Here is a 26,755-nt window from a genome sequence, read left to right on the forward strand (position 1 = left end):
TAAATGTCATAATCATGATTTGTAAAAGTCATTTTGGTGAACACTTAACCACAGTGAAACTGTCTGTCTGTTTTATTGGAACTGTTACTTCCCTGAGACAGGAATGGTGTTCTCTGCCTGTATGACACCAAGCAGAAGGTCTGTGCTTAGCCACTGATAATAATTCAGTTCATATTGAAATAATTTTTCTTCTTTCTTTCTTTTCACAGCCCCAGGCTGTCCAAACTTCCTGGTTGGGTTTTAAAAGATGGAAGCATGTTTCTGGACAAGGTACTGGAGTGATGCTTGGAATTTTCTTGCCATGCAAAAAGCCACCTGACAGGTTGAGAGCTGGTGCTGCAGGAGCTGACTCATCCCAAAGGTTTCTCTGTGTACCTCTAGCAGCCAGGATGTCCTTGCAGAGCAGAGAACGTTTTGAAACAAAATGCTAATAGCAACTCTCAGGCTTCAGAGGTAGCCTAGATTATAAAAAAATCTGCTTAAAATGCACAAGTCGTCAGTGTGAATATTTTTGTATTTCATGAAGCTCCATAAATAATAGTGCTTCGTCTTCTTAGAGTGCCTTTTATTCCACTGTCTCACTTTTCTGCCACTGAGGCTTCAGAGCATGCCTATAAATGAGGTTGGTTTCATACCTTTTTCAGGCAGAACTATGAGAAAGGCAATGGTTTGCCTATGGGAGGTCTCTCAGAGAGGAAAAGCATGGCTTTGGCCTCTGAAATCAACATGTGTTCTGCTGCTGGACATAGCAGGGAGGATATTATCTCCAGCCTCCTGATTCTAAGACACAGAACTTCCTCAGCAACATGAGAGACACAGAATTGCTCTTTTCCCCCCCCTCTTTTCATTGCATCAGTTTTGGAGGCAGAATTTATCTGAGGCTTCAACCAAAACTTGTCACTGCAGCGGCCAGCTTGATCTGCCATAAGGGAACAATGAACACAAAAAATATGTCAGATGTTAGTAAAATAGGCAGATACATTTCAAATGTGGGCAGCAATAGGTACCAGTGGAGAAAATGCTTAATAGACTGTTCTCTGACTATGGGAACATTAAAGCAAACAGTGATAATAGTTGCTTTTGTAGGGGACTTTGAGGTGGACAAAATGGATTGATCTGATTTTTACAGACAAGAGAGCTGAAGATCATAGATTAAAGACCCGATTTTTCTTCTCATTGGAGACAAAAGAAACTGTGCAGGCAGCATTTCTGTTGGTAAAATAGTAACAGCTCTATTCAGAGCACTTGCTAACTGGCAGTTGCAGGGCTGCAGAGGCTCAGGGGCAAAAATGGAGTTGCTCAGTTTGAATTCCCTGGAATTTGTGTCTCCTGAACCCCAGCTTTGGTGTCAGAGCTCTGGGCTCCAAAGAATGGACAGACTGTCACTGTAGTTTTATTTGGAATATATTTAAATTTCTGGGATGCTGCTGCTGCAGTGTGTGCTCAGGAGAAACCTCCAAACTCACACAATGGCAATGGAAATTGTGTTAAAAATTCAAAGGCGGCTCTCTTAACTTCACCTTGACCACTATAAGTGCTTGGAATGGTAAATTCTTTGACCCATGCTGGAAAAAGCCAAGGGAAGGAGTCAAAGGGGGGTGTTTCATCATGTAAGGTGGACATTCCTGTTACAGCACTCAGTTTTAAAACTTCAGTCCTGGAGAGGCTTTGAAATGTGCTGTGATCTACTTTTAATCATTTTGAACTCCCTTGAGATGAGGTTAGGAGACTTCTGCCACTAGATGTAATTGCTCATTCGTTATTAGTTGGCAGGTGCACTGTAATTATTAAGAATTGGATTCAATCTTTAATTCTGTCAGTCTGAAGCCGGCTGGTACCACTTGCTTTGGGACAGGAGAGAAGGCAGGGTGCGTGGTAGGGAGCCTGTGAGTTGGGAATGTTTTTGTTCCACCCTGAAGAATGTGACTTCTCATGTGACAAAAATTTTTGATGTCAGCCTTAAAAAAGAGGAAGAAAATAGGGAATAGAGTTAATAGAGTTTGTGGAAATTAGACCCCCAAAAGTTGTATTATCAAATACTCTGAGACAAGGGTTCTAAATGGTATTTAGGTTCTAGTAAGACAGAAGAGGTTGGATGTTATTTGGAACCAGGGCTCTTTACCTACCAGAGTGCTCTCTCTTTCCTTCCCAAAGAGGATTTGATCCCTTCAGGTACCAAGCAGCCTCATCTGCCATGAAAGCAATTTCAGCAGATCTGTCTGCACCAAATTGTGTTTAGAAGGGGGATAAATGTCCTGTAGTAATGGGCTGGAAATTACCTGTGATCAAGAAAGCGTCTGGAAAATCCAAAATATGCTGCCTTGGATAACACTGTGTTGTATTTTTGTGTCTCCTCTGTTGGTGTGATTTTTTACAGGAGCTGAAGGAGTGCTCTGGCCATGTGTTTGTAGACTCTGTGCCTGAGTTCTGCTTGCCAGAGGTGAGTTTGTTCAAAGCCTTACTGAAAAATCTGACTCCATTCAATCACATGGGTGAAACCTGTTAAGTAGTTGTTAATATTAGTAGTAGTAGTACTACTACTACTACTGCTACTACTACTACTACTACAAGGTTCCTGCCAATTTATTAATACTCAGCAAATAACACTGCTAAAACTCTGTGTTGTTAAGGTGCTTTCATGTTCTCTGGCACTGGAAAAAGGATGGAAACAACCTTTTTCAACCATGGTTTTTGGAGACATGGAAGGTCTCCTTGAGCAAATAATCTGACACAAGAATAACACTGAACAAATAATCTGACACAAGAATAAGACTTCCTTTTTGTGGGCTTTTCAAAGACAACCAGACTGAGCTGGGCTGACTGACAAGATCCATGTGCTGATCTAGATGAGGGCAGGCCATGAAGGTGAGGACAGCTGCTTGTCTCTAACCACAGATGCAGGACATGCCTGGGGAGCCATCTGTGGTTAAGCCAGGTTGGATTCTGCTGGCTGCTCTTCTGCCAGCAGCACTTTCAGGTTAAAAACTTTTACAGCCTCTTTGAGGGCCTTCATATCCACGAGCATGGCTGCAAGTGGCTGCTCAAGCTGGTTTTTACTGGAATTTCTGGATTTAGAAAAGGCAACCAAGACCATTGAAGATGTTTGGATTACCTGGAATCACCCAGTGGATATGGGGAGTGCTGTAGGAGAAATGAAGATATAAAAAGCTGAGCAGAGAGAGGTGGGGATAAATAATGGAGAGTAGAATGGGAACAGTATCCCTTCCCTAGTGTGTTCAGAGAGCAGAGTTTTTTTTTTCCTTTCTACCTGACCTTGCAGACAGGAAGCCCAAAACACTCCTGGAAGGTTGCTGTCAGCCTGCTGAGGTTCTGGCAATATTGTTCCCATGTGTGGATTCCATGGTACTCACCTCTGGCATCAATCTTGTCATCTTGATTCTTCCCAACAAGTTGGCAGCTCTGGAACTGGTTTTGGCAAGTGGTTCCAACAGATCATAACCATTCCAACCTAGCTGGAATTGTTATAATCTAATCACACCAAAAAAGACCAGCCTAAAACCCTAATAATTCTGTGTTCTTGTGAATTCTGAGTTCTTGTGAATTCTGGGTTCTTCTTCTTTTGGTTACTGTCCTGTGAAACTGAGGGATGTGGGAAGCATCTGTGTGTGCAGAAAGGGCCATTATGGCCCAGATCTTGGGAAGAACAGGGTTTATGTGCTGGATTCTCTTTGGAATGATTACCTGCTGGAGTTTAGGGTGCTTCAGCCAGACTTTCTGGTTACTTTGGGCTGGAAAATACCCACATGTGTAGCTCTGAATATGACAGACAGGGAGTCACTGCTTCATCGCACTGCTGTTATGACTGCACAAAGCTGCTTCCCAGCAGCCCATCCTACAACCAGAACATGGCAACCAACTGCACATCACCATTGCAGGGACTTTAAAAACGGCCTCTCAGATGTTTCCCAAAATTCCCAGCAGATGCCACATCTCCTTCATGAACACTGGGAAGAGATCTGCTGTGACACCCAGTTCACACCTTGAGCTCACCTATCTGCAGGAGGTTCAGGAGTCATGGCCAGCTGCAAACAGAGTAGAAATGTTGCTGCTGTTTGGCAACACGGGATAAGAGGGAGCTTGTGTGGAAAAGGCTTTTACTTTATCTCCTTCCATGCCACTTCTTTTGAAGAAACTTGTCTGCAGAAGCAGTTAGCCAGAGAATCTCTGTATCACTTCCAGAACACCATTGCCAGAGCAAACCAAGATTTGGGTCTAATCCAGCAGCCACAAGGTGAGATGAGGCTGTCTCAGCAGCAGAGTACTCTCACACATGTCAGAGTGCAGGGTGAAGCCCTCTCTTTGCTTGGCAACTTTCTGCTCTCTCACTTCACACGCAAGAAACATTTTTAAGCCTCTTCAGCATAAAGGCACTTTAGTGAAATCTCTGCAAGCCCCAGGGAAGATTTCACTTTGTTTTGGTTTTGACACCCTTTTCATGCTATCAGTAAATGCTTCTAGGGTGCTGAGATGTGGCATGCTTGAGGTTGGAAAGTGCTGCTGTGCATCCTCCTGATGGCTCTCCTGGGCTGGGATTCAGCTCAGGACTGGAGCCCCTCTGCTCTGGAGCCAGGCTGAGACCTGGGGGTGTTCCCCTGGAGAAGAGAAGGCTCCAGGGAGACCTCAGAGCCCCCTCCAGGGCCTAAAGGGGCTCCAGGAGAGCTGGAGAGGGACTGGGGACAAGGGATGGAGGGACAGGACACAGGGAATGGCTTCCCACTGCCAGAGGGCAGGGATAGATGGGATATTGGGAAGGAATTCTTTGCTAGGAGGGTGAGGAGGCCCTGTCAGAGGTTGCCCAGAGGAGCTGTGGCTGCCCCTGGATCCCTGGAAGTGTCCAAGGCCAGGTTGGACAGGGCTTGGAGCAACCTGGGATCGTGGAAGATGTCCCTGGGTGGAACAGGTTGCTCTTCAAGGGCTTTCCCAACAAAACCAGTCCAGAATCTGATCCTGTACAGTCTGGACACAGCTGAAAGCTGTCCAAACCAAGGTGTGGACTATCCAAGCTTTGGCAGGAGCAGGCATCAGCAGATCCTATGATACCTTGCAGGGAGTGTGTTCCTGCCTGGAAGCCCAGGAAGATAAAAGGTGCCCTGTCATGGAGCTGAGGGTGATGTTTCACCTCCTGTTCTCAGCTCAGAGATCATTGCTGATCATGGATTGAAACCATGAGTGCTTAGGAGGAGTTAAGCAGCTTGTCACCAGAGCACTGTGTCAGCCCTCTGCAAAGCAGAGTGACCTACTTTCTTGCCTTTTTTATTCAAATTGCTGGACCAAGCCTTGTAATCAGATAATATGTGCTTGATGAGTGTTGAATTCCATTAGCTGCTCTATAATAACTGAGTTAGAGGTCAGTAATCTTGTAAATTTCTGACTTGACACCATTTGTGTTATAGCATTACCAGTAAATATTTCTAATTAAAATTCTTTTAACAATGTGTGAAATCTTCTTTCACTCTCAGAACTCTTGTCTAAACTGTCACATCAAAACTAATTGGGCCCACCCATCCATTTTGTTGTATCCTGTGAATGAGCTTCATCTCCTGATGTAGAAAATGTGAATGAGAAAGATGCCAAATATTTACTTTGGGAAAATATGAGGATTATTTTTAAGCATATGGATAAATACAATCTCCATTCATCTCTTTCTTGGGGTACAGTATGATGTGCTGCATTAAAAAACAATGAAACACCCTAAATCACTGATGCAGAAATTTTGGTGTCTCTTCCTCCCTAAGAAGGTGCATACATCAATTCTTTGATAAAAGTAAAATAATCATGGATCTCATAACAGCAGCCATTTCATCACCTGAAAGACAGAAAAACCCAGGACATGGTTTCCTTTCCAGGTTGGAGAATGGAGTAATTTTAGGGGACTTTTAAAATAAATTTTGTTAATTTAAAGGCAACGTTAATCTTTGCCACAGCTGAGACATGCTTTTATAAACCAGTTACATTCTTGCAATAAAGATTAAAAAAATAGAAGTTTTCCTGCCATTTATTAAACTGCATGAAAGGGTTACAAGTTGCTTATCTCTCTGTTTTCAGACTGAACTGCTTGACCTCTCCACAGTGGATGTAATCTTGATCTCCAACTATCACTGCATGATGGCACTGCCCTACATCACAGAGTACACAGGATTCACTGGAACAGTTTATGCCACTGAGCCCACTGTTCAAATTGGCAGGTAAAAAGCCCCTTCAGATTCTCTGCTGCTCTTTCATCACTGCTGAGGAGAAGGTGTAAAGGACAATGTGGGGAGAGGAGTGGTGTCTAATGTTCCAAAGAGGCTTTCAGGCAGGAGCTGAACACCAGCCAAGTCCTTAGTGCTGCAAATGTGTTAACTCCATGTTTCCCAACCTCTGGAACCATCAACATTTCCAGCAGGTGCTTTGTGCTGAGTCCAGGCCATAGATGTGGGACAGTGGAATTTGAGTGGGCTGAGACACCTCAGTAATTTGCCACATAGGCAACTTCAGACTTTCAAAAACCATGAATCACAGAGCTCTCCTGCTCTTCTCTGTTCCCCTTAACCAAAAGGAGACTTCCCAATCAGAAAACTACACTTGTTCCCCACAGAAACTGTGGCTGTCCCATCCCTGGAAGTGTTCACGACCAGGTTGGACAGGACTTAGAGCCACCAGGTCTAGTGGAAGGTGTCCCTGGCCATGGCAGGTGTTGGAACTAAATGATCCTCATGGTCCCTTCCAACCCAAGCCATTCTAGGATTTTATGATTCCGTATAATCACACTTTCCTCCACTCCACAGAAAGGAATTCAGGCTGACAATCTCAAATGACAGCTGAGCTACGTGAGCTCTGAACTCCAGAGAGAAGCACTAAGAAAAATGGCAGAAATAGGAGACTGAGATAGAAAAAGATATGACAGTGCAGTCAAAAACCACAACACTCATCAAACTTGCCAGTCTATTTTTACAAAATTGTCTTGTTGATTGGATGGGTCTACACCAAATGCTGCAGGTGAGGCCTAACTGGAACTGAGCTCTGTTCCTCTCTCCTGCAGGGCTGCTACATTCAGTAATTAGGAGCTAGATTAGGCCCTCCTATCTGGACTACTCTGTAAGCACTTTAGGGTAGGAATCTTTGTCCACTGAAGGTCCTGTGCAAACTTCCCATGCCAGAGTAATTCCCCCATTGTGTGAAAACAAACAGAAACTGAAGGCCCTTGTAGGTGAAAGGAATTGTGTAAATAGGAATAGAGTAGTAGACCTCTGGGTTTTACTGCTCCAGAGCTGGAGATAACAAGCAGAATCTTGTGGGAGAGTGCACTGGTGTGGTTCTCCCCGCCCCAAGTCATTCCAGATGCTGTCCTTGTGCTCCAAACTTCAAGGGAAAGCCTGCACACAATCACAAATGCTGTTTCGTTTTGGGCAGGGAAATCTGCAGTGACAATTTCTAAGGCTTGACACCTTTTCCTGTCTCAAATATGCGTTGGCAGATGAGGAGAGCTCACCCTGACAGCATGCTTGGTTTCCCTGATAGACAGGCAGCAGCTGAGGAGGTTTTGTTGTGTGTTTTGTCTCATTACTTATCACAAGCAGTCAGTAATGAAGAAATTATCTTGCACTTTCCAAATAGCCCATAACCCAGTGGGCCAGATCCTCCTCTGTTGCAAGCAGATGGAATTGGAAACACTCCTTGGATAAACGGGGGCAGTGCTGGTCATGGCCTCTGTGGGAAGAACCCCTCTGAGTATTACAATTTCTGTGGTATTTTGGAAAGATTTGGGCCAAAGTTCTCTCCTGTGTGAGAGGAGGCAGTGCTAATTTAGGTTTGATTTTTTCAGGCTCCTGATGGAAGAGCTGGTGAATTCCATTGAACGCGTGCCAAAGGCTCAGTCTGCCTCCATGTGGAAGAACAAGGAGGTGCAAAGGTAGGGAAAGGTGATTGTGCCAAAGCACCAAAGTTTGGGAGTCACTGTGAGGATGGCTCAGCTCCCACCACTTGAGATTTGCTACTGTGACTCCTTGGGTCGATTATTTCTTTAATCATTTCTGCACATTGTTGGTTTTTCAACCTCTCAGATTTGTTTCTTGGAGAAAGAAAGACTTGGTAACAGCAAAGCTTCCCCTGATCTCCTCTCACACAGTTCAGCTCCATGATGGCAGATAAAACCATCAGATTTTGGTAGTAACATCATAAAAAGTTGTTGAAATAAGAAGGCTATTTAAATTTAATGACACTGCATTGGAATAATTTAAATTTAAATGGTATTTACATTTATGTTTGCTGACATACTAAGAAAGTAAAGACACAGCTGTTGGAGGTCATTGGTGTTACCTTTCTTCCCATCTTTACACCTAAACAGCAGAGTGGGCTTTTTGGCTTTCCAAAGCTTAAAGACAAATTAAAATCTGAATAAAAAAGCTTATTTTGAAGCACCATGTCCATTATTCCAGCTATACATCAAAACAAGATGCTCAGAGTTTTGAAAGCCTATGGAATCTAAAAATTATCCATACAGTTTACTAATTGTAGCTGATGCTTTCCTTGGGAATAAAAACAATTTCAGGTGCACAGCATGTTCCTTGGTGGAGACAGTTTTGGTTTTAGCACATTTTAAAGATAGGATTGGTTGATTAAAAAGTTATTTTTAAAAGCTGCTTTGTGCATTTTTAATTGATCTCCCTTTTTATACTCCTAAATCTTAAGATGGCTTGATTTAGAAGTTTCCTAAAAGTGAATTATTTCTTACATTAGAAGAGTAGCCCTGATATTTCCCAGTATCACAAAGCAAAAATTAAAAATCCAAATCACCATGGTTTTAGCTGTATATTGTGTTCCCCTGCTGAATTTAGGAGCAGTCTTTACACCATAACTCTCATTCTCCTGAAGAAGACAAGCAGATATCAAGTCAGATGTAAAGCAAAACCAAATACACTGAAATTCAGCAGGATTTTTAGAATAGTGTGGGGTTTTTTTAATTTTGGGGTCCACTGGCCTGCCCAGGGCCACTGCTGAAGCTCCCAGTGTGTGGAGAGAGAGGGCTGGAGCCATTATTCCTGTCACACCAGGCATGTTTTGTATGCATGGTTTAAAGGAGAATCGTATATCTTGCAGCTCATATAATGTCACTTTCCTGGTGGTCGTATTTTAGGAAAAGTGCTGCCTGGCACTTTGCATGCTGCTGATTATTCCAGAGGAGAACACAGAGAGGGAATTTTTGTTCTGATTCAGCTGCTGTAGAAGACTGGAGCCTTTTTTTCCTTGAAGTGATATTTAAAATACATGTTCCTTTCTCCTGTTGCTGGACATGTCCCCCAAAATTCATAGTTCCATCCTGTAGCTGTTGTAAAGGGGTAGCAGGGAAGTGGAAGCTATAAACATCAGTTTAATAACATAAATTTGTGTATAATTAACTCTACTGTTAGGAACCAATGTTGTCTTTGAACTGGAACAAGAGGACAAATGCGAACTCCCTCTCCACCTCTGCCCCACCTGTGCCCTGAGTTTCCCCCTTCACCTCTGTGTGCATCTGTAAAACAGCTCCCATCCAGCACAGAGGGCACCCGGGGACTTTAATTAATGTTTGCAAAGTGTTTTGAGATGCCTGGTGACAAGTGTCACGCAGGCGTGAATGGAACTGATTATTAGAGCAAAACATCTACTGATCCCCAAATTAGCACCTGGCTAATGGCACATGCAGCCTTGGACTGACATCCGTTACTTAAGAAAATGTGATCTTGATGAATTGGGTTTTTTTTTTTTTCCTACTTGGCTGTTGCTAGAGCAGAATACTTATTACTTCTGAGTCTAACTTTAATTTTTCAGGCTGATCAATCCCCATTACTGCTTTACAGTTCAGCTAGTTCTCCTCCAAACAGTTAGTAGAAAACACAAAGTATTATCATCTTCATTAGATAAAGCACTGGAGCATTTTAAATGCAAATACTGTATAAAATATAATAAGTTCATTATAGTGGTTTACATTTTTCCATTATCAGATCCAGTCTGAACTAATTGCTTAGCCTGTTTTATTGCCACTGGCTTTTATTTCAAGTGAGCAGTCTCGTGGAAGCTCTGGAGATGTCAGCCAGGATATCTTTCACACTGATTGGGATTCAGGGGCTAAAGAGGAAGTTTGCCTTGTGAAAAGCACTTTGTTGACTTCTTGTTTGATGGTTTCCCATATCTTTTAAAGTGTTTGAAACAGGCTGTTTCCTGAGGCTGAGCAGGGCATGAGAGAGGCTGTGGCCTGATGTAGTTTGGTGCTGCCATCCTCCTCTCCCTCCAAACAATTCTGGGGTTTTACATCATATATTAAATGCTACCTTTTGCATTGACCAGGAGGGGCTGTCTCCATGCAGATTCCAGGGAAAACACAAATCACTGAGTTTTTGAAGGGTGAATTTTGTATCCTCAACCATGTGGATTCATGGTACCTTCGCATTTATGGCTGTCACAGCAGCTGCCGTCACACATCTGGTTGTTGTGAGGTGATCTCTAACAGGATGTTGCCATGGTGGCAACAGATTTACTCCAGACCACAGAATATCCTCTGGTAACTCTGTAGGAATTTTAGAAGTGAGATGACAGACTGAATGCATCTGAGGGACCAGTGCCTCGTTGTCACTCTGCTTCATGAAACCACAGGTGACTGGTGCCCCTGGTCTCTGCCAGGGATCAGAGTATTTTCAGACTGGAGACTGGTGCCACTGGTCTCTGCCAGGGATCAGAGTATTTTCAGTGTAGCCACAGTCAAGGCTAAGAGAAGCTTCCTTCACCAAGGACAATTCCCCACTTTCTCCATTACCTGGAGAAACATTTTCCTCTTCCCAGAAGAGAAGCTCCTGAAAGCATCCAACACTAAATGCTTCTTATGGTAGGTTAAAGGCTTTTACAGGCAATTTGCTTCAGTGCAGTGGTGGACAACTCTCCACATTGTGTCTCCTTTTGTTGCTTACGACTTCCCAAAAAAGACCTTGAAGGCTTTGTTTGTTTCCTGAAGCACAGGGTGCTTTCAGCCAGCGTGTGCTGGAATTGCAGTTATCGTTCTGGACCTGTGCTGTGGTCTTGGCAAGAGCTGTCCTTAATCCTTTCTTCAGTATCTTAAATTATGGAGGAGTTCACTGACCTAGTAGATATAACAATAAATTAAATTCCTTTAAACAAATTGATCAAAGAAACTTGACCAATTTCCATAAATCTTTGGAAATTGGTTTGAATTAGCCTTTGATTTAGCATTGGTTTAATATACAAAAAAAAATTCCTATTCTTCTTATGCATTTGGCAGCTGTGCTGCTTCCTGCCTCAGTTCATGTTGCTAAGGAAGATTTATTTCCCAGAAGTTAGCCATCCCTCTTCCAGCCGGTGACATTATAGTTCACTTCTTCCCTTGACAACGCCGGCCAGCTGACTTGCAGTGTCTGCGAGGAGCAGAATGGATGGATCTCACTTTGGTGTAAAACGTCTTAAATACTTCCGTGGAGGGGATTTCAAAGAGCTCTGCAGTGTCAGCTGGTGTGTCCCTGCCACGGCACTCAGAAGGGAAGTGGGGTTGAAGGCAGAGAAGCTGAGCTGAGCTGAGCTGCAGGGACATGTGCTCTTGGAAGAGACCAGTGGCAGAAATCAGGGTAGGGCCATCCCTGCTCATGGTCTGGTAACTGTACTTTAATCACCAGATTGTTTCAGATTATTAGGGTATTATTCAGATGATTATGATATAAAAAATGATATTATAATGATATAAAAAATAGACACTGATCTGAGATCCTAGTGCTGGAAGTGCATTTCATGTTGACATCTCAGATCAGCCAACACTTTTCATCAGTGATGAAAATACCCCAAGAGTTGTGGTAACACCTTGATCACAGCTACTTCTTTGATGCAAGGGCTGGACAGAACAGCAACAAAGAGAGCTGGAGGAGAGCAGTCCTCAGGGTGAGGCAGATTGGGAAGTGTGGCTTTGCTCCTCACTTTGAAGCACCACGCACACTGAAAATAAAAATTTAAAAGGGTAAAATTAAAGATGTGGAGAATGTAAATGGTTGTAGAAGCTGGTCCAGCACCAGCTGTTGTTCTGGATCCCCACAGAACCTTCCACTGGTGTTCACAGGTTGCTGCCAGCCCCGCTGAAGGATGCAGTGGAGGTGTCCATGTGGAGGAAGTGCTACACCATGCCTGAGGTGAACGCAGCCCTCAGCAAGATCCAGCTGGTGGGCTACTCCCAGAAAATCGTGAGTACCTGGACAGCTGCCCTCAGGGCAGCACCAACAACTCCTCAAGGCAACACCAAGAGTTGTTCCCCAGCTTTTCCCCCTCTAAATCCTGTGTTGGATCTAGTTATCCTGGCATAGACAACAAGACAGGATTACACAGACTGCCCCTCAGTCTGCCTCCCAGGAAGGCTCTTGTTTGGTGAAATCAGGGAATATCCATTTGTTTCTTCTCTTCCTTGGGGAGGCCAATTTTAAGGCGGCGTGCCCTCAAATTTGGAGCTGATGGCTGGCCCACTGAGAGCTGGGAAGATGCAGGGAGTGAATGTATCCTCTCTGTCTCTAAGCCACATCCCCTTCCCAGCTCCCCAGTCTCACTTCTGGGAATCTTTAGAGTGCTTTAGCCTCCACTTTGTTTCATACTGTAAATTAGGGACTGTAAACAAAACCTAATGGTTCAATGTGAACTTAAGAAACTCCTTTCCCAGGGCTTCCAGCTAACGGTTATTGACTTTAATGCTGTTGACTATAATCCAGTGTAGTTTCCAGAATGAACTGAACCCACAATTCCATAGTCTGCAGATCCCATATGGATTGTTGGCAGCATGTGTGCCATGATCCCTGCTCTTGTTTGGGCTGTGATACCTGGTTTTGCTGCTCAAAGGCCATAAAAAATAAAAATATGGGTTAAAGTAAGTTGTGACTCCTCATTATCCATGGATTGTTTCAGTTAATTTTTGACTGTCTTCACAGTGTGGATGCATCTCCCTTAATTTTAGGTGTATGTATCTGAGCCAATCATTCTTTTGTAGTTACTGGGGAAAAAAGACCTATATTTTTTCTCTTCCCAAAGTTAACTTTTCAAATAATCAAACTTTAGAGCCTTGGCTTACACACTCTGAGGAATGAAGGCACCCTGCCTTGTTTTTCAAGGCATCCAAATATGTATTGAAATACTAGAAAAATCATTGTATTGCATAAATCAGATGCTTTTTCTATTATTCAGTAACCAGAAGGCAGATCACATTAAGGAGGTTTATTTTCCTTTCTCCAAACAAGTATTCCACATTCCTGGGTACAGATGAAGGACTACAATTCCTAATGACACCTGCAAAGGAGGCAACTGTCAAGTTGCTTACACTGAAACTAAAATGTGGATTGAGGATGTTGTTGCTAAACTACCAGCAGGTAGCATTTGAAAAATAAAAGGTTAGATAGCTAATGAGTTTGAGGTTAAGTTTGTTTTCCACAGTAAAATTTGCAACCCAAGCAGAGTTTTTCTATCAGTATAGAAGTACTTGTCCTTCCTTCTCTCCTGCTGGCCAATACCAATTGAATTTGGCTAAAGGAGAATAGAGTCTTCAAAGATGCAAAGCTCCCATAAACTTCTTCAATACAGCAGAGGCAGGCAGAAGATCAAGATGAAGGATCAAGATTGATTCCTTCATTTTGAGGTATTTTGCAGTGTGAACTCAGATGCCATAAAATTCACATGGAAGAGAGACTTTATGGAGGCCCTGCCTCAGGAAAAGCTTTTCTCAGAGCATGTGTCCTGCTAGACATGGGTGGGTAAAACCAGCAGATGTAATTGTCAGCAGAACAGCTTCACAAAGGCTTTGAGCAGCAGAACTGCTTTTGAAATTCCTACCACTGATGACAAAATGACCTGTCCTGAATTCTTCTGGGGCTCTCTCAAGTTAATGTCTCTCACTGTGTGTTTCAGGAGCTGTTTGGTGCTGTGCAGGTCACCCCTCTGAGCTCGGGCTACGCTCTTGGGAGTTCCAATTGGATTATCCAGTCACACTATGAAAAGGTTTCTTATGTTTCAGGATCTTCTCTGCTTACAACACACCCTCAGGTACAGCCCCTGACTTTTCTTAGTCCTTAGGAGGAAGTTTTACTCCAAAAAAAGGGTTTATTCCAGCTGGGATCAGGTTTAGGGTAGAGACCACTCTAAAGCAACTGTGTTATCAGTGCCTGGACTTAATGGGCATTGATAAGACATACCCTGACAAATGACAGGTGTCAATAGTTATGAGGGAAAGATAACTAAAATTCTTTGTTATTGGTGATTTGATGTTCACTTAAAACTGTGGAATTGTCTTTCACTCTAAAGAGGAAATTTTCAATAGAGTTAAACCAAAGAGCATTAGTGACTTTTAAAAAAAATCCATATTTGACTGAAGAATCTTCACAGACAGTTCACAGACTGCTTTATATCACTTCTGAAACATCCTTCCTTAGGAGGAATGATAGCTCAGTGGCTGCCAACTTTTCCACCCTGCTCTGCTAAGGGCAAAGTCTTTATAGTGCTGTGGATGTAATTTCCAGTAAATTAATTCTCTCTAGATCCATAAATTCTTACTGCAAAGAAAGGCTTGAAGTTTGCAGTGCTGTGCGCTTCAGAAGTTGTCAAAATAGTTAAAAGCATTATTGCAGGAGGTATTTAAAAATAATTTAGAAGATGTGTCAGGTTTTTGATCACTAAGTGATTTCCCCCAAGGTGGGTGTCTGCTGGAGAGCTTTGCTTCTGAGCATCCCTCACTTAAAAGCTTGTTCTCAGCTGAGAAACTGCAGTAGATAAATGATCCTTAATAGTATGGCCATCCTTAGGTGCGCAAAATGTATCAGAGCCTCTAAATCCCTGTTTCTCATCAGCCTCATTCCATCCTGGGCTGTGCTCTCATCCCCTCCTGGAGAAGGAGCAGCAGTATTTGATAATGTGTGAATGCAATATTTCTGTGAGGAGAAACTTTGCCCTGTACGAAGTAATTTGGTAGCTGAGAATGTTTTCTCTTCACTGACATGAAAAGGGATTCAGTTTATCAGGTCAGACTTCATCGTTTTCCAAAGGTGAAACATTTCTCTGGAAACTGCTGGTAAAATTTCTGGTTTTGAGGAAATTAAGTCCCAGTGGCAGAGAATGGTGTGAGTGAGCTGCTCCCGGGCATATCTTTAAAAGGAATAGTTCAACAGATAGTTAAAATCCCATTCAGTTTGTACTTTCCTTGTTATTTACCACATCACAGATGTTACCCCATATCATCATTGTCTCGCATTTGCTTCCAGATGCTTTTTGAGGACAATGGATAGTTTTTGTCCTGGGGTTAATCCCTGGGAGCACCAGCACAGGCTGCTACAATCTGGTGTTTCTGTGTGTGGGTTTTGGGAGCTTCCAGCCAGCTCTTCATCATCTCTTTGATGTTTGACAGACAATATGTAATGATAACAGTATCTCAAGTGGCACACAGTCAGAATTGTGAGCAACAAATCATTTCTTCCTCAGGAGTGAAAAGTTGTTTGTCTGTCCATATGATCATGATGAGAAGTTCATTGTGAAATTCCCATTTTTTTTAGCAGAGTGTGAAAAAAGTCACTGCATTTTGTTTTAAAATAGGATATACTTTGAACATAGCCAGAGCTGCTTTCCCAGTGAATTGGGATTTAGGCCTGGCACTACTGACAGTTCCCTGTTCTTCTGGCATATGGTTTCCATTGAAATTTTGTCTCCCCCTCTCCTGAGGCTGGATTGACACCGTTGCCACTGAAGTGGAGAACAGGAGTTGACAGCACAGGTTCAGACATGTCACTAAAAGCCTTTTAAGACATATTCTTTACATTAACCCACAAAAATCAATGCAGGCCCTCTCAGTGCAATGGCATCTGAAATTATGTGGATCTAATATACCATAATCATTATGTACATTATCACAGGCAGATTCCATATTATTTTTTATTACATTATTGGCATTTCATTTTCATGGACACACTGGAGAGAGTCAAAGATTGTGATAAATCTCACGTGCCAGGTCTGATCCTACAAGGGGGTGCACAATTTAAACTCCTGTCAGAGTTGATATGAAATTCCCCTACATGTTTAACAGAGCAGGGTCCTTCTCAACTGCTTCAGAATGGCTCTGGAGAGCTGTGAGCAGGGGAATTGACCTTACAGTGGTCTTGGGGGTTCAGCAGAGGAAATCTCTTCATCTGTCTCTTCTGGCAGAAATCTTTCCTGATTGGTGAGACTGCAGAGAGTTGTTTATTGAGAGTAAATAACCATAAAATACCACACAGCTGCCAGCAGTTGCCCACTTTTGCTTAATCAGTAGCTGTGGGAAGGGCATCCCAACCCAGAGTGAGGCACAAAGTTACCTTTTCACCATCTGCAGACAGAGAATTGGATTTTACTTTATCAAGATTGGATCATGCTACATTTTCAGTGTCAAGAATATGTATTTAGTGTCAAACTAACATCTAATTTCTGAATATCTACTCTCTGATTGCTAATGCAGAGAAATGGGTTTGCATTTTCATTCTGCTTTAATAAAATACCAGTATAAAACAAGTTCGTTTTCCACAGATGGAGTGTGAAATGTAAAATGTTTGGTGACTCTTCATCATGTCCTGCCTGGAGAAACTCTGCCATTCCTGATTTTATTTCCATGTGCTCTGTTCCAGCCCATGGACCAGGCTTCTCTTAAAAACAGCGACGTTCTCATCCTGACAGGGCTGACCCAGATCCCCACTGCCAACCCCGATGGAATGGTGGGAGAGTTCTGCAGCAACCTGGGTAGGTCGCTGAGAGAAATCTCCTGCCTGTTTTATCATCTTATTCATGGCTTTGGGTGGGAAATAATTCTGAGATTCCTGGAATTGAGTAAGTTGTCCAGCTATAGCTCCTGGCATAAAACTACCTGTTTAGATTTTACGATGTGCTCTTGGTGTCATTAATACAGTAAGTGCTTGGAGAGACACAAGTTGTACCTAAAATGTTTTGGAATGGAACAGGTATAATGAGATTTAATCACTTGCTGCTCCTGGTTTGCTAAGTATGTCACTTGGCTGCCAACAGGCTAGTGGATATTGTTCCTAGCTGAAATATTACTATTTCCTTCCTGTGGATCAGCCAGAGTAAAATCTTTATATGCTTTTTTATGACTTTCAGTTTTGAAAACAAGCACATCTGCTTCCCTTCTTACACCTGACTTTTAAATATATCAAAAGCAAACAGCACAATCTCTGTTTAAAAAAAAAGTCAAGATATATTTATAGACCCCCAGATATATAAAACCTAATCAGACGCTTTCACAGCTGGAAAAGCTGATAATTGCAAAGCTGTGATATCAGTGTGAATGGCAGCATTTTCCAGCCTGTTTGGAATGTCACATCCAGTGCTGTTCTCTCCGTTTCTCCCCTTCCCCCTGCTCAGTTCCTCTGTGCTCTCATCCTTCTTTCATCAAATCACTTTTCCATGGCTGTCCTGCTCTGTGTTCCCTGTTCTTTTATCAGAGATCTTCCCTTTATTTTAAATTCACTACTTTTTACCAATAAAACTAAAAAGCTCATGATAGGAGGATCCTGACAGAGGTTACCAAAAGACATGAGAAAACTAAATCAGACTACATTCGTGGTCTGGTGGAATGGGACCCTGCCCATGGCAGGGGGTTGGAATTGGAGGATCCCTAAGGTCCCCTCCAACCCAACCCACTCAATGATCCCAAATATCTGTTAATAGAGTACATTTTGGCATTTTATAAGAATGATAATTATGAGTTTTACTAAAGATCCTCTCTGCCAGCATCCTGGTTCCAACAGGGACTGTGTGCAGATGCCTGAAGAAGAGCAGGAGAGCCGGGTGAGATTCTGGGATACTTTGCTGTCATGATTTTTAAGTATTTTTATTTCAGGAATTTCCTGTATTAGATGTGTTTGTGTCGTTAATGATGCCCAGTGGTTTTGTTCAACCTCCCCTTGAAGCTGTGTTAACACCTGTGACTTCCTTTCCTAAATGTGTGTTTTTTACATGTGTGTGTGTTTCACCTGCCTTTTCACTGTTTTTAAATCCTGGATTTTATTACCCTGTGAGCTGCCACAGATCAGCTCTGGTGACCTTGTTTTGGTAAATCCAGATGTGCTGCCCTTCTCTGGACCTTCATGGGGGTCACTGTCCCTCTGACAAACAGTGGCACAATCCCCTCGTATAACACTGAGTAAACAAGAGTGAGACTGTTAATTAAAATACATTTACAAATTAAAGTCTTAGAGCTGTAGTTGAGCCAAAGCAGGATCCAGAAGTTGGCTGTGTATAAATAAACATGTTACATGTGTCAGTGCAGGTGGCTGTTTGTCTGCACAACTTGTTCTGGTTTACAGAAACATTCTGAACTCTTTTCAGGGGTTTGCAGGTCCTCAGACCAGTTTCTGTCTTGAATGAGACAAACTCAGAGAAATGAGAAAATCATTAAAGACCAAAGGAAGATAGATGCTTAAAATAATGCCATTGTAAGAATCTGGAATTTGAGTGGTACTTGCCAAAACCAGCAATCTGAAGAAATTAAATAATTCTATATTAATGCAGTTTAGGGCTGTCTTTTACATGACACCAACTATATTTATCTACCCAGTATCAGGAAAACAGAAAATCAGTTTTCTTTCAAATATGTAAAAACATCCAGAAGCAATGGGTTACTGGGCAAAGCAATTGAGCAGGCAGGCTGAGCACAGTAGTTTTCATCTGTGTTTTCTCACTTCCAAAATATTCAAGGGAGTGCACAAGCAACTCTGAATACTCAAGGTAAAAACTCTAAAGCAGACCAAAATTCACCAAAAGTGTGTATGAGGAGGTACCAGCAGGCTTGTGAAGGAGGGATGTGAGGCACAGAAATGGAAGTGTGAAAATTCCACCTCAGTCTCCTGTTTTCATCCTAGAAAATTCCACCTCAGTCTCTGTTTTTATCCAGTTTACCCCAAGCCCCTTTTTCTCCTGCTCAGCTCTGCAGCACCAGCACTCTGAGCTCAAGGAAAGCAGTTTTATTTCCACATTGCCTTGGGCAGCAGCAGCAAAGCTGCCAGTCTGTCTGTGGGGACAGTTGGTGATATTTTGTGTGAGTGTGAGGCTGTGTGTGTTTATAGAGAGCAGAAAAGAGCACAGTTTGCTTTTTAGGTGCCAACTCGACCGACCTTGTGGCAGCAGCTGTTGGGAAAGCAAGGATCTCTTTGTGAGTTGTAAATTGAACAACTTGTTATGGAGCTGCTGAAGGAGACTAAATTTGAAATGCCAAGATTATTATACAGCTTTTATCAGGAGAGAGCATCCGTCAGTCACCAAGATAAATTGGGCTTTAAACAACTTTCAGATAGATATGTCCTCTTCCTGACAACTCTGAAAAGTTGTTTTAGTGCTGCAGAGAGCCACACTGGACCTGCTGCTTGTGTGGAAAGCAATATTCTTAGAAAGGTTTTCACCCCTGTTTTGCAGAAGCTGGGAGGTGATTCTTAACCCTTTGTGGATCCCTGGCCTGGTGGACACCTGGCTGGAATCATTCTCCACTCCCAGGATTGTGATTTTATATCCATTATTGCTCAAAACAGCTCTGCAGTTTTGCTGGGGACAGAAACTCAAGCTGACATCTCCTCCAAGACTTTACCCTCTGTTTTTTCTTTTGTGGCCCCATAAATCTTGAACTTGTGCTTCTTTTTAGCAGAAAATGTTGAGGTTTCCAGGGAACCAGTGGCTGTGGAGAAAGGAGAGCTGGGAATTCAGGCTGTATTTGGTTTGGCATGGCCAGGTTTTGGTACTGTGGGGCTACAGGGCTGGTTTCTGTGAGGGGTTTCCAGAAGTTTCCCCCATCCCACCTGGCTCCAGGATGGCCCCACTGCTGGCCCAGGCCAAGCCCATCAGAGGTGGCAGCACTTGTGGGATATCAGAGTGAAGAGGGAAAAGAAATTACTGTGTAGGAGCAGTTGCAGCCAGGGAAGAGGAGAGTGAGGATTAGTGAGGAACAGCCCTGCAGACCCCCAGGGCAGTGAGGAAGAAGAGGCAGGAGCTGCTCCAGGCACCAAAGCTGAGATTCCTAGCCCAGGGAGAGGCAGCTGTGCCTCTGCAGCCATGGGGGCCCACAAGGGTGCAGAAATCCACCTGGAGACCCCAGACTGGAGCAGGGGGATGCTGAAGGAGCTGTGACCCCACACTGGATCAGGGCCCTGGCCAGGCCTATACCCTGTGGAGAGAGGTGAAATAAATTAAGCTAATTTCCTCAAGTCAAGTCCATTTTGTCCATGATGGTAATTAGTCACTGATCTCTCCCTGGTTTTAACTCTCCCCACAAGCTTTTTGTTACACTTTCTCCCCTGCCCAGCTGAGTGATAAAGCAGCTTTGGTGGGCACCCAGCCTCCAGCCAGGGTCAAAGCACCACAAAGGAATGGAACTCAGGTTTTTTGTGGCCTGACACATTCTTTAACCTCTGTTCTGCCTCCCATCCCTGACCTGTGCACCATTCCTGCTGCAGTGGGTGTAGGTACTTCCCTCTGCAGAATTTTTGGGGGTGTGATATCTCTGTGTAAATTCAGGTCCTGGAGCCACAGCCTCAACTTCCACCTCCAGATGGCTTTGAAAACGTTGTTCTTAACCTCCTCATTGCTCTCTTCACATCCTGTTTACAGTTGGGATAGTTTAGATATGCCCAGGTGAGGGGGATAATGTCACACATTGCTGGGATGTTTGGGAACATCTCGAGTTCTGGACAAATGTGAGCTGTTGCCGTTTTCTACAAATATTTGGGTGGTATAGTTTGCATATGGCCTGGAGAAATAAATCCGCTACCCTGCAGTTGTATTATAAGTGATAAACAAGGGGCCTTTGATCAGCAGTTGTTGATAGCACAGTGTCAGAGGCACTGACTGCTACAAGGAGTAAAACAACCACAAAAGCATGTGGAAAATCCTCCTAGGCTGTGCATCTCCCTGAACTCCATAAAACTTAAACATTCACCCAGAAAAAATCTTCCTTGAGGAAGATTCTGCCCCACCAGGGGCAAAAAGACCCTTAAAATGCTAAATCCATACCCCAGCAAAGCTCAGTAGGAAATTGAAGTCAAGGAAGGGATTTGGGTGGATACAGTATTTGTATTTTCAGGCTCTTCCACAGCTTTCTGTGGAATGCTTGGTGCGTGCTGTTATTGCTGCTGCACTGCATTTAACAGCAGTGGATGGTTTTACCCCACAGGTGAAATTGCTCACTGAGCTGAACAAAGTATTTCTGCTTTCCCAGAAGGTGCAGTATTTTTGTAATTCATTCTGCCAAAAAGAACACGATGTTTGCTCTGCTTGCTTTTGCTGTTGTGCTCAGATCTGTCTCAATTACAGAGTAAGCCTATATTTCCTTTTTCTTCTCCTCATTTTTATCTAGTCTCATGCTGTCTACAAGTTTTAAATTGTTCTTGTTACACAGAAAGGACAGAAACATTTAGAGTTTTTAAAAAGGCCAAACATTCCATCACCCATTTCTGGCTCTGAGTGCTGTTTGAAATAACCCCACCTTCAGCTTTTCATCTGAAATCCAAGCACTGAACAGCTCACCGTGTGCAGTGCTTTTGGCTGAGACCTGGGAGCTGTTGTCCTTCCCCTCTGGAGGCAGCTGAGAGGTGGAGCAGGGTTTATTTCGATGGTGAGGTGGTTTGTGTCACTCCTTTATCCTCCTGTGCCAGTGCACGGCTGCCCTCTCCTGTCAGGAGTTTTCCATGTGCCCCCAGCTAAAGGAGTAGAATCACTCCACTGAGCCTGGAGCCAGCAGGAAATAAATGTATTTTCTTCCCAACTCATGTGCATAATGTGTTGTGCTAATTCATGCAAAAGCTGCTTTTTACATAAATTTGGGTGAAAGGAATTTATTAAAAGTTTAAATTCACAGGCAGGGAATTGATTTCTCTCGTTGTCTCTCCCCTAGCGATGGCTGTCCGGAATAGAGGCAGTGTCCTGGTTCTCTGTTGCTTCCAAACTTCTTCCCAACTCATGTGCATAATTCATGCAAAAGCTGCTTTTTATATAAATTTGGGTGAAAGAAATTTATTAGAAGTTTAGATATAAAGGCAGTGAATTGATTTCTCTCGTTGTCTCTCCCCTAGCGATGATGGTCTGGAATAGAGGCAGTGTCCTGGTTCCCTGTTACTTCCAAACTTCTTCCCAACTCATGTGCATGATGTGTTGTGCTAATTCATGCAAAAGCTGCTTTTTATATAAATTTGGGTGAAAGGAATTTATTAGAAGTTTAAATTCAAAGGCAATGAATTGATTTTTCTCGTTGTCTCTTCCCTAGCAATGACGGTCCGGAATGGAGGCAATGTCCTGGTTCCCTGTTACCCCTCTGGAGTGATCTACGACCTGCTGGAGTGCCTCTATCAGTACATTGACTCTGCAGGACTCTCCAATGTCCCCTTTTATTTCATCTCACCTGTTGCCAACAGCTCCCTGGAGTTCTCCCAGATCTTTGCTGAGTGGTAGGTGTGCCAGGGCAGCACCCTCAGCTGTGGGAAGAGGCAGGTGTAGGTTATCTCTACCTGACAGATTCTAAAATAATCCTGGTTAGGATTGTGAACACATTCCTGGAGTCACCAGGGTGTGTGTGTGGGTGTGTGTGTGTAAGAATATATTCTATAATTAGGGAAGGATCATTTCCGATAGAATGTACAAACTCAATCTCTGCTTTTTGGTGTTTACCCTAATGAGTAAATTATGTTCCTGACTTGAATGAGTTTTAGCTGTGCCTGTTTGCAAGTCTAAGCCCTCCAAATTCTACCATGATGTCCCTGGCTAAGCAAAATAGACTTTTCAGTCTTAGTTTTGCTAAGCCATGGCAAGAAAAGGCCAAGAGAGTCCTGGGCTGCCTGAGGCAGAGCAGAGCCAGGAGAGGAGATCCTGCTCTGCTCAGCACTGCTGAGGGCACATGGACAGTGTTCTATGGGTTTCTGGTCTCCCCAGTACCAGAAGGATGGGGGATTTCTGGAATGAGGCCAGCACAGGCCAGGGAGATGAGGGGAGGCTGTGGGAGCTGGGGCTCTCCAGCCTGGAGAGCAGAAGGCTCAGGGGGATCTTATCATTGTGTAGAAACACTTGATAGGAAGTAATGAGGATGAGGGCTCAGTCTCTTCAGCAGGGCCCACTGGCAGAATAAATTAAAACATGTGAAATTCCATCAGGGATGGGGATTTAAACTGCCAGAGGGCAGGGTCAGATGGGATATTGGGAAGAAGTTGTTCCCTGTGAGGATGGTGAGCCCTGGCACAGGGTGCCCAGAGAAGCTGTGAGTGCTCCTCCCCTGGAAGTGTCCAAGGCCAGGTTGGATGGAGCTTGGCACAACCTGGGATGCTGGAAGGTGTCCTAGTCCATGGCAGGGGATTGGAACTGGGTGATCTTTCAGATCCCTTCCAACCCAAACCATTCCATGATTCTGTGAAACACCGCAGCCTCTGTGCAAAGAGGTTATGCAGACTTTGCTATGGAGACATCAAAATCGAGCTGGACACAGTCCTGGGTGATCTGCTCTGCTGAGAGTCCTTGAGCAGGGCTTGGACTTGGTGATCTCAGGAGGTCCCTCCCAACCCCAACCATTCTGTGATTCTGAGCCCTGGAAAGCAGAACCCAACCACTTGGAACTCTTTCCAAATTCTTACCAATGGAGACATGCTCTGGAATATTAAATACAATAAGGTGGCTCTTCTCTTCTTCCTCTCCAGATTCTGGAGTTCAGGAAAGCAAAGACAGGTCCTGGAAATCTTGTGGGAATTGATCCCTCAGGACAATTGTAAAGATGATTGAAATCTGGTGGTTTTACATGGAAATGGAGGCAAAGGTTGAACATCTGTAAAATAGAGGTTTGGGGTCAGAACTGTGGCTGATATTCAGGGATTCCAGCTTTTAGTTCTACCCCTTACTCAGCTAAAGGAAGTGCCTTGCTCTTAGTATCTCTTAGACTTTATCAAAATTAGTTTGACCCAGGCTCATTTCTTTTTAATAAAGTGCAAGTATGAGCCAGGCAGTGTTTCCCAGAAAAGCCACCAGGACAGTGTCACTGCAGATCATTGTCACGTCACCCAGACCTCTGACAAGCAGCTTTTTTTAGCTGCTGTAATAGGATGAATCAGGAGTCTGGGTAGAGCTCATCAACAGCTCTCAATATCTGTTTTAAAGATAAGTGATTGATGGAAAATGCCAGGTCACTGTGAGCCTTGGGCCGTGGGGAGAGGCAATTTACCAATAATAAAATGCACAGGAAAAGTGGATTAGAATAACCAAAAGGACCAAGTCACTGCTGAGAAGTGGGATGAGGTAAGTGGGATTTTTCTGTTGACAAATGATTTGGCTTTGCAAAAGCTGCTGAGATCTGGATGAGGAACCATTGTGGATGCTGGTTTACAGATTTATCTTGAGCAGCAGAGGAGCTCAGTTCCAGTGTGTACAGAATTACCTTCAGCTGCCCTGCACCATCTCTGTGTGATCCTGCTGTGACTGAGGTGTTGTGTCCTGTAGGTCTGGGGCCTCCAACCACAAACTCAGGCAGCAACAGGACAATTTGGTGATTTTGCACCTGGTGCCTCAGATCCAAACCAGTTTTCTCCAAGAGTGTAACAGTAGATGGCAGCAGATGCTGCAGGATGTGCTGCACCCCTAACTCTGGCTGCTTTCCTTTTCTTTTAAAGGTTGTGTCATAACAAACAAACAAAGGTGTATCTCCCAGAACCTCCTTTTCCCCACGCTGAGGTGAGTTACCATGGTCTTGTTCATTTTCTGGATCACAGTCCACACAGTGTAGCTGTCATTTTTCTCATGAACCCTTCTACAGCTATTTAAGTTTTGTTTAATTTTTCATAAAAGTGTTTTTTTCCTTTGCTTTCTGTGATGAATTTGGGAGCATGGGGGCGGAATGAGTGATGGTGTTCCTTAAACTCCAAAATTACCCTGTTTATTCCAGCCTATCTCTTGCACAGGCTGGCCTGGTTCACTTCTTCCCCCAGAGAAGGAGATCTGGTGTGGGATGTTTGCTCTTATCAGCTGCAACCACGAGCATTCCCTTTGTCCAAGCAGTTTATTTCCAAGTCTGTGAAACTAAGAGCTTGTTATCAGAGACAGCTTAGTCATGCCAGCTCCTTCCTCCCTCACTGAAGCAGGCATCATGTTTGCTGCAGGAGGAATGATATCTTGAAAGAGAGATTTTTATATCAAAATTTAAAGTTTGCAGCACTTGAGTGCTGTCTGTGGCAGTTGTAAATGAAATTACTTGAGCATTGTAATGAAGCAAAGAAGAATGAGGATCCTAAATTTGGAGGATTTTCCTGCAACAAAATAATAATTTTAGGGGAAGCTTTAGCCAAGCAGATATTAAATAAAACTGATGCCTTCAGAGTTACCTCACACAGCAGGACAGGAAATTCTCCCCTGGGAACAGGTAGCTTTCCCACTGAAGTAAACAAGAGAAGAAAGGAAGAAACAGGACTGAGAATTTTAACTAAATCCTCCTCCTGTGAGCCACTGAACCACTTGGGACATGCAGAAACTTGGCTCTTTCAGTTGCTGTGGTCCAGACTGTTTGATGAGACGTGCACAGTGGCCATGGCAAGTTTGAGAGCCCAGAAATTCAATGCTTTTACAGACACTGGGTGGTTTTTTTTTCCCTCTGAGATATCTCATCCAGGGAGTTGTTCTGGAAATTGCCACTACCCATCATATCTATCATCTGTAGGTGCTTCAAAGGTTGTTGGAAGTAGGATCTGACCAGGAGCCCTCTCTCTTTCCAGATGCTTGAATGTGTTGCAAGCAGGATGTGCAGTGAATTATGTATAATCTGTTACCAAGAATAATGTGGACTGCAGGGCAAGCCACCTGTTCACCACTTATTTTATAACCAAAAAATTCATTCCCACTGATAAATCAATTCCAAACTCTCTGAGTATGAGGCTCTGCAGCCTTGCTGTGGCTGTGCTTTCTGTCTTGCCCTCCATCCCTGCTTTCTGGCATGTCCTTGTTGATCCACAGTGTCATTGGATTCACTGACAGCCCGTATTCTGATTTACAATATTCACTGGAACTGGCAGATTGAAGTGAAAACCCATCCAAAAATGAGAATTCAAACATGCAGCTGTCAAAGACTGGATTAATTAACCCATCTTATACAATGGGTTTTTGTGTTTATAGAGTGATAACTCTGTCCTCTAATTCCTGGGACATTTTATATTCTCTGGGGTCCTGTTGATTGTGAGATTTTACTAAATTATTGGAACAGCTTTGCAAGAGCTATTCTGTTCTTGCTTCATGTGTAGATCAGGGTAATTATGTAGGAAAGGCCTCCCAGCAGTGGATCCCAGCTCAGCTTCCCTGCACAGAGGGAGGAATGTGTCTGTTCCAGGTGCACCATGGAACATCCCACGGGATATCCATGCCAAACCCCAGTGCTCAGCACGTGCCTTGTGTCCCTTGTTAAATCTCCAAAATCTCACACCTGACGCTCTATTTCATTCACACAGTGTGAAACATCAGGAAAATCTCCTTCCAGCACAATCCTGGGCCTCCACAACTCCCTCCCCCAGGCAGGAGCTTTGCTTACTGGCACTTCAGGGGATTTTTAATGAGTATCAGAAGCAGACAGTGAATGATGGTTTCTATCAGAGAGGTTGTTAGTGGAGAATTGCTTGGCTTTTTTCAAAGTAATGCTAGGCTTGTGCAATGTAACCTGTGCTGAAATTGCCCATCATGAAAAGATGTGCTTAACTGCTCAGTTGTTGGAGAAAAA

General features: G+C 43.5%; 1 protein-coding gene across 1 annotated transcript in view; it reads left to right on the top strand.

Annotated features, from left to right (window-relative positions):
• INTS9 (integrator complex subunit 9) overlaps positions 1–26,755 on the top strand; it is a 60,234-nt gene that overhangs the window by 8,704 nt on the left and 24,775 nt on the right. Inside the window, exons 3-11 of the mRNA XM_030945654.1 lie at positions 210–270; positions 2,378–2,440; positions 6,067–6,206; positions 7,826–7,912; positions 12,095–12,215; positions 13,918–14,052; positions 16,653–16,764; positions 22,289–22,469; positions 24,669–24,729. Coding sequence (XP_030801514.1) covers positions 210–270; positions 2,378–2,440; positions 6,067–6,206; positions 7,826–7,912; positions 12,095–12,215; positions 13,918–14,052; positions 16,653–16,764; positions 22,289–22,469; positions 24,669–24,729 — 961 coding nt within the window. The remainder of the gene's footprint in view (positions 1–209; positions 271–2,377; positions 2,441–6,066; positions 6,207–7,825; positions 7,913–12,094; positions 12,216–13,917; positions 14,053–16,652; positions 16,765–22,288; positions 22,470–24,668; positions 24,730–26,755) is intronic.

This window comes from Camarhynchus parvulus, chromosome 3, assembly GCF_901933205.1.
Source record: "Camarhynchus parvulus chromosome 3, STF_HiC, whole genome shotgun sequence".
In the NCBI taxonomy this organism is placed as follows: domain Eukaryota; kingdom Metazoa; phylum Chordata; class Aves; order Passeriformes; family Thraupidae; genus Camarhynchus; species Camarhynchus parvulus.